Source organism: Nothoprocta perdicaria, unplaced genomic scaffold (genome assembly GCF_003342845.1).
Source record: "Nothoprocta perdicaria isolate Ctin4 unplaced genomic scaffold, notPer1 scaffold_126, whole genome shotgun sequence".
Lineage (NCBI taxonomy): Eukaryota > Metazoa > Chordata > Aves > Tinamiformes > Tinamidae > Nothoprocta > Nothoprocta perdicaria.
In genome coordinates this window covers 1,502,305-1,510,561 of record NW_020454383.1, presented here as the reverse complement: position 1 = coordinate 1,510,561, position 8,257 = coordinate 1,502,305, and the positions used below count along the sequence as shown (strand labels likewise).

The following is an 8,257-nucleotide window of genomic DNA, read 5'->3' as shown; positions in this document are numbered from 1 at the left end:
GTCTGCATTTGAGTACCATATAGCAAAAAATGAATATAGGTCACCTGGTGAAAGTCACTAGAGACCATTATTGGCTTATGTGACATGTGTGAAGGATCTGTGATATTGCCAGGAATGCTTTATTGAATGGGTTACTAGAGAATTGCTCATTTTGATTGAGCATCCTCAGTCCTCATTTTGATTGAGGTCATCCTCATTTTGATTGAGGATGTAGCATATTAGGAGTGTCAGGAGACTGCAAAAGTGGGGCTACTTTGCAAAATAGGACAAGTAAAGAGCTAGTGTTACTCCAGCACAGGCACTAATAGTTGCTTCAAAAACCAGAGCAATTTTCAGAGTATCTAAAGATACTCAAACAGTATCTATCACAGAGCAGGATCTGTGGTAACAAGGTTCTCTGAAAGTCTCAGATAAGGCAAGGAGAGGCAGGTCCAATGTCTCTCCAGGGGACCCAGTCAGGAACATTGTGGGCAGAGAGAAAAAAAAATGGTCAGGACTATTAAAGCTTATTAGGAACATGAGTGGAAGGAGAAAGAGATTGCTATTAAGACTCCTCACTGTTTACAGAATCACAAGTGTGTTTTTTCTCAAACTTTGCCAGCCACCTCATTGTTTCAAATGAATGTCCTAATATGTGAGGTGTTTCCTTGAAGTAATGGCTCCTACTGTCATGTGTGCTATCATTTGGCAGAAGGCAGGGAATGTTAAAAAAATACTGTTAGCATTTTTTTTTTTTATGGCTCTTCAAATCATAGAATCATAGAATGCTTAAGATTGGAAGGGACCTCAGAGGTCATCTAGTCCAACCCCCCTGCACACATAGGGTCACCTAGAGCACGTGGCACAGGGCTGCGTCCAAGCAGGTTTTAAAGATCTCCAAAGAAGGAAACTACACCTCTCTGAGCAGCCTGTTCCAGGGCTCTGTCACCCTTACTATCAAGAAGTGTTTCCTTAAGTTCCTGGGGAACTTCTGGTGCCTCAGCTTGTGGCTGTTTCCTTTAGTCCTATCACTGGCCACCACTGAAAAGAGGCCGGCCCCCTCCTCCTCAGGTATTTATACACGCTGATCAGGTCCCCCCTCAGCCTTCTCTTCTTCAGGCTGAACAGGCGCAGCTCTCTCAGCCTTTGCTCATATGGCAGATGTTCCAGGCCCCTGATCATCCTGGTAGCCCTGCGCTGGACTCTCTCCAGCAGCTCCACATCCCTCTTGTACTGGGGAGCCCAGAATTGGACACAGTACTCCAGATGTGGCCTCACCAGGGCTGTGTATAGGGGGACAATCACCTCCCTTGACCTTCTGCAGACGCTCTCTTAATGCCTTCTTGGCCACCAGGGCACACTGCTGCCTCGTGGTCATCTTGTCATCTTGTCATCCACCATAACTGCGGGGCTGCTCTACAGCAGGTCAACCCCTAATCTGTACTGGTGTCCGGGGTTATTCCTCCCCAAGTGCAGGACCCTGCACTTTCACTTGTTGAACTTCATGAGGTTTCTAACCGCCCAGTCGTCCAGTCTATCCAGGTCCCTCTGGATGGCTGCACAATGCATACTGCTGTACTTATTCATGCAAGCAGTTGCCTCCTTTCTGTAATCACCGTCTTAAGAGAGAGGAAGATGTAGGGCTGACGTTTCAGTTATGATCACTGCTGATGATGAACACGAGAACAGCTTTTCTCTGGTAGTTTTCTATTCTGTGGGTTTTCTTTGTGGATCTTACCAGAAGATTACAGGGGTCTAGCAGACAAAATTTACTCTTCCGTTTCTGCTTAAAACAAATTTCATGAGAAATCAGGTTATCCCCATTACATAATGGAAGGAGAGAGGCTGATTCATAATTATGACAAAGTATCTACTTCATTCTATTATACAGTCTATTTGGTTCCTTCTAATCAAATGTGGAGTTACAGATCCTAACAAATGGTTAGAGAAGCTTGACTAGTTTATGATTAACATTGTCTTGCTTGTATGAACTCAGCCAAAAGTACAAAGCTTTAGTCATAAGTCAAAAAGTATTCATTCCATTTGATGATGGGGCTAAAAATTAGCTAAATTGGTCATGTGTGGAGATAATGGAGAATTTGTATGCTGTCTCAAACACAGGATGTCAAACAGTCTACAAATGCTTATCAAGGAGTAACAATGGCTGTAACTGTCCCTAAAATACAGAAAATCTGAACCCAGGAAACTAATGACATACCTGTGACAGGGAAAAGCTGATCTTTGACCCAAGTAGCTAAACAGCATGAAAATGCTGTTAATCACAACAACGGACCTAGAGTTTCCTATCCCAAGGATTTACAGAAGCACACACATAATTTAAGACAGAACTAATAAAAAGCGACTCTAATAAATGACTTATTGGCTTATTTTTGAGAGTCAAAATTGAAAGAGTAGGTTCTTAGCTTTTAAAATGCTTAATTAGATGGCAATTTGAGTAGCAATTTCTACGCCCTGCCTCCTCCATACAGAAGGCAAAGGTGAAGCTGAAACAGCTCAGACTGCCTGCATGAGAAGAGCTTCCATGAGCACACACTGATTTGATCCCATTGCCCAGTTCCATATCCCAGTTGAGACATCAGAGATCCTGTACATCTTTATGAATTCAGACCAATTTGGGAGAAACAGGTATTTCAGATCCACATTCAGGTCTTCTCGAGGATTATAACTCTTCAGATATCACTTGTTTTAGTTAGAGGATAGGCTTTCTTTTTGCTATTAGTTTAGGCACAGGTTCTCGTTCTCTTGGAAAGAAAAGCATAACCCTCTTGTAGCCTGGAATATTGACTAAGAGAGGATCACATCATTAAATCCTGCTTTACTGGAATGGTTGGCTCAATTCCAATCTTCCATATGTTGTCCCTCTAGCTTACCTGGGTTTACTGATGACTGCTACCCCTGTAGAACTACAGTAACTGTCAATTCAGGACATAAACACTCTTAGGATCTTATGAAATGGCTAGTAAAGCAAGTTTTCTCTGCTGCTCCTGCTTAATATGGCTATCTCTGCTCAAAAAAAGGGGAGTTAAAGGGTTGATAAGGAAGCTGAAGCCTCAATGCATCCAGAAAATACTGAATTACTTGCAAGTTAGATTTTCTTCTCAAATACAAGGAAAGCAGAAAATTTTATATCTTTTAAATGGAGAAGTGCATAAGTTTATTATGACTAAAAGCTTTTTTCTCTCTCTTTTTTTTTAATCCAGCTAAAATTAGTGATATAAATAGGCTGGAATAAACTATGCCAGGTACAATGTAAATGGGAATCAAAGGCAAGGGGAATTACAGAGACAGAAAGCCGGAGATACAAAGATAACTAATTTTTCAAATATATTAAGGCAATAAGGCTACACATTGCTTTCTTTGGTGTATTGATTCTCATACTTGATCTTGCATTGACGTAACCAAATGCAAACACTTAATACAGAAAAAAATATTTTACAGTTGAAGTCACGTCCTCAAATAGACAAGTTCTGCACAAAAGCAGGATTGTATGTAAACTGGAGTTAAAGCCAAAGAGTTCTACAAAAGAGCAAAATCCCTGGTACATGTTTTTGACTTTATCTACAGTGCCTAACTGTGTTAGTGTTTTCTATAAGTGTGCAAAATGGTGCATGCAATACCCCATCAGCGATGAGAGTAAAAGCAGCAGGAGGGTGCCACTTTATTGCCTAAGTCTAGTAAGTCATGGTTATTTTGTACAGAGCATGTACCAACATGTGAATTTTTTTTTGGTCAAAAGTGATTGTTCTACTTTGAGTAGGAGGAAGGGTGAAAGAAATGGTGAATTCAGATGCCTTAAAGGGGCACTTTTGCAGAAGAGATGTAATGTGTGGAATTGAAGTTCATACTTCTTAAGATGAGGAAATCACCACAGTAGCTTCTGAAAACTTAACGCAAGTGGAGTTTCTAATTCTGTCACAGACTGTAACATAATGCTGAGAGTGACTTAAATACACAATGAAACACCATTCCCATTTTTTAAAAAACAGACTTCTACTGTCCAGTAATTAAAATGTCTTAAATGGAAATCAGACTATGGAGATCAAAATATCAAGAGGACATTTAAATGGAACTCTCCTGCACTATACTGTGCTTTATACTTAGCACCTTCTTTCTCAGAAACTCAAAGCTCTTAGTTTACTAATACTACTGAGTTTAGCCTCACAACATCCGGTGAGGTAGGTAAGTTTACACCCATTTTACAGATGGGAAAAATGAGGCAGAATTCTGGAGCAACTTGCCCAAGGTCCTGAAACTTGTCAGTGGCAAAACCAAGAACAGATTTTCAGAGGTCAAGATCCCAGACTTCTGAATGATTAAAGTCCTTCCCTACTACCACAAAGCAAGCAATACATGCAACTTTTCTCCTCCTACTGCTGAAGTGATGGCGCAACAGTAGTGAATGATTTTTCTTGACTGAATTCCCACATTCTTTGGCAAAAGCACTTGGTGCTGTCAAGTGCTGTATTGTGTTCTCTGCAGAGGTGTTTCCTCTGAGGCAAGTAGAAAAAGGTGGTTTCTCCATGGCAGGGAGACTGTACAGGTCCAAACAAAGTAGTCTTACTTATTGCAGAAGACCTGCTGCTTAGCATTTTTCACACGTTCTTCCTCCTTCAGGTTCTTCTGCCGTGCATGCTTGCTGGAGATCAACTCCACATGTTCTGAGGGAAACCAGCCTCTCTCTCTGTCAGAAAGTTTCACTCCTTCCATCCATCCTGTGGGTGTAGGGACAAGTGCAATAGGATGAAAAACAATGAAAGATTTTTTTTGCTTTTTCTTCCCAACAAGCCTCTTCTAAATGACAAGTCTAGGGCAAGGCCCAAGGATCACAGAAATTCCCTTTCCAAATGAAATTGCTTGAAGATAAAGAAAAGTCTCTTCTTCCTCCCAACCCAAGAATCAGGCATGAGAGACTCTTTCTGAAGTCTGACTGTGTTAGCAAAGCTACAAAAGCAACTACTATCCCCTAATTTAAGAGGGCTGTGTTCATTCTGCTCACCATCAGTGCTGCTCTGCATAACCATGATGATATCTGCTTTCTCCAAAGCCAGCTCATCATTCTCCCGAGCCTTGTACGTCCTTATGCACTGAACTTGTGGAGCATCTAAAGATGAAGAAAAAGATCACAACGCTGCCCTAGGAGAGTGACAGTATACCTGTGTGCATTAGCTCAAATGAGAAAAGAGATAAGGAACTACTCAGACAGTGAAAAGCAAAGAAGTAGAAGGGAGATCACTGGTCTTCCACCTAATATGAGGAATAAAAATTAAGTTGCAGCACCTAGTGCTGAGAGAAAGCCCGTGAATAGGTTATTTCTTTATGAAAAAAGTGAATGTTCCATGTTGGGAAAGCCTATGAATAGCTAATTTCTTTACGAGAAAGCAAATGTTCCACCTTGGAGTCACTCTTGGATGTTCTACTTTACAGTGACTCCAGTTCTTCTCAGCTAGCCCACCCACACTGGTACAATGGCCAAGCAGTCTCACCAGGGCATTCCAGGAGGTCCAGTTCCCCTCGCGGAGGAGCCAAAGCAGAGATCCACCGCAGCTTCTCACTTCTGGAAAACATCACCATGAGATGTTAGAAGTCAACACGAGGGATAGCAGCCTGATGGGTGTGCAGGTATGCATGGGTGTGTGTGCATATATACACGCTCAGAGTAGGGATCAGGGAGCGGGCCTCAGTTGAAGCAGGGGAAGTGGAAATTGAAGAAAAGGATGAGAAAAGGCAGGAAACTCCTGGTTTGGGAGGCTAATGGTATGAAATAATGTGGTGGTAGAGTGTGAGCAGCCAAAATGAGAGAAGTGAAAGGTGGTTTGCAAAGTAAGCGCTCACTATGGCAGGCTGGAGGATGAACTCTAAGTCCTCTGCTCAGCAGCTGCATTTGATATTCAGCATTCAGATAGTTGAGAGAACACCTTGAGGCTGCAGAAGGTTGTGGGATTGGGATATACCGAGGGTAACCTTGAGTTCTTACTGTGTCTCTGTACGAAACAGAAATTCCACTCTCTTGCCCTGGTAATTCTGAAGTAGAAAGAGACGGAAGACGTTTTTGTTTGTTCCATGCAGTTTCATCTCACACTTCTCCCCACGCACATCTGAGAAAGCAGCATGGTCAAACACAACAAAACGTCCACCCCTGCAGGTTAAGAGGAAGTACAAAATCAGCTGTTAGTTTTAAGGTGATAAGGATTAAGAAAAAAGTCCCTGTAATTTCCTCATGTCAGGAAAACAAGAAGCTTTTCAAGAATCTTCATCAGCTTCAGACCCCTTAAGACTGGCTTAAGATAAAAATCTTATTACAAGTCCAGAGAAGAAAGGGAATAAGGCTTTAGTCTTAATGGAAAGGGTAGAAATACTAAGCTCTATCTTGTCAAAATTTTATTTGATAGCTTACAGTTTTAAAACAAAAAAAGGTTTCACTCGTGACATACCAGTGATTTGCACAGTCACTGGTCTTCATAATGTCTTTGAGGAAGCAATAATTTACCATTAAGTAAAATTTAAAAAAGCTTATCATTAAATTGTTTCACATTGTAGAGGTAGACAGAAAGTGTTGCACTGGGGACCATAAGGTATGTTGTTATATTATCATATCACATCATATGTGATATTTAGGAGTAAAGAGCAGCAGCTTCCACATATTTTCAAAGTATTCATGTAATATAGGATTAGGAAAGTGACTTGACAAATGCTGCCACTTGCTGGCAAGCAGAGAAAAAGGACTTTCATGAAAACAGAGGTCCAAGTTTCAGAAGCAGCAGCAAGAATTGGGTTGCAGCACTCACTCCTTTGGCCGGGAGAGGAGCAGGCAGTCGTTGAAAAGATGTAGGTAGATCGGGCGGGTGGTGACTTTCCATTTTTGACTGAGGGTGTTGAAGTCCAGTGCTGTCAACTCACCACACTTCACAAGTCGCCTTGACTGCGAGATGAGTGGGAAAATCTGCAAGAACATAATGAACATTTATATTTGGAGTGCACAAGGAAATCAGCATCCATACCCACAGGATCTGCCTTTGCACCTTTCATTGGAAGCAGAGTATTTTTATCTCTCCATCTGGACAGTGGCGAGTCACAGAAGGACCCTTCAGCTCAAAACTGACACATAACGAGACAGGGAAAAGTGCTGGTGGAGCTGATGGAGCTGGCCTGTGTATGATACCCTGGCTTCTCAGTTCTGTATATGCTTGAGAGCATGAGGGCTCACCTTGCACTCAAATTCAATCTTCTGGCTGAGGTAGATCAGCTCTTCAGTGCTCTTCATGCGCTGGACATTTTCATTGCAATCCTTGATGAGCTGTAGAGGAAAAGGAATGATTTGTGAGCTGGAAGCAGAACTGATAAACTGATAAGTGGAACCAACAGTACTATGGGGTGGGAGAGGGGGGCTGAAAAGTCAGTGCAAGTAACACAATCCCATGGGCATCTTCCTTCTGAAAAAAACTTTGGGTAAGAGAGCATACTAGGCTTCTTCATATCTACAAAGATATGAACTTCTTTCTTAAGGACTATGTTTTTCCAGTCTTGTTTTAACTTTGGGATGCTAGGGGAAGGTGTTAGAGATTCCTCTTTTCTGGTAAGGGAGACAATTGCTGGGCGTTTGGATGTGGCTGCTACTACAGGCTGAGCTGTATTAATCCACAGAAGTCTGACTAGGTAAACATTAGTCCCCCAGTTTATCACAGTCCAAGTTGCTGAAATGAAGCACTGCAGTCTAAGCAGCTGACTGAGGTGATACAGCTTAACTGTAAAACGATATTCAAGTACACAATATGCATACCCAAAACAGGTGAAAGAAAGCAAAACAAAACAAGTCCTAGATATACAGCTGGCTTGAACACAGCTGGAGTCTAAGGATTCACTGTATGACATCTTACCCAAGGAAACATGCATCCTGTTAAACTGCTCTGTAGGTTTGCAGGGGAGAATAGGCGAGGAATTTTAAGACAGGGAATTACACTCCAGGAAAGTCGAATGATAGCTAAATGGAACACAAGCTTGCTGCAAACACATTTCCTTTGTGCTACTGAACTAATTCCAGATGACAAGTTGTCTCTTGACACCTTTGAATCTTGTCTCCTTACCGAATAGATTAGAGGAAGGAATGCAATGGACAGAATGCTGTCTTGCCATGACTTTTTAAATTTTTTTTTTCCCCAATCAAGACTTTTGGGAGTGGTTAGGAAGTAATAGCAGATTAAAAGCAAATGTAAAGACCACAGAGGGGAAATAGTGATCAGGAGACTGAAAAGAGTCAGAG

The 8,257-nt window shown here is 41.7% G+C and overlaps 1 protein-coding gene across 1 annotated transcript in view; it reads right to left on the bottom strand.

Annotated features, from left to right (window-relative positions):
* Positions 1 to 3,283: 3,283 nt before the first annotated feature.
* Positions 3,284 to 8,257, bottom strand: part of LOC112942348 — a 32,451-nt gene continuing 27,477 nt past the window's right edge. The window contains exons 10-15 of the mRNA XM_026033253.1: positions 7,205 to 7,294; positions 6,786 to 6,940; positions 5,975 to 6,136; positions 5,484 to 5,554; positions 4,997 to 5,101; positions 3,284 to 4,712 (exon numbers count right to left, since the gene is read on the bottom strand). Of these exons, the coding sequence (XP_025889038.1) occupies positions 4,558 to 4,712; positions 4,997 to 5,101; positions 5,484 to 5,554; positions 5,975 to 6,136; positions 6,786 to 6,940; positions 7,205 to 7,294 (738 nt within the window). The 3' untranslated portion in view covers positions 3,284 to 4,557. The remainder of the gene's footprint in view (positions 4,713 to 4,996; positions 5,102 to 5,483; positions 5,555 to 5,974; positions 6,137 to 6,785; positions 6,941 to 7,204; positions 7,295 to 8,257) is intronic.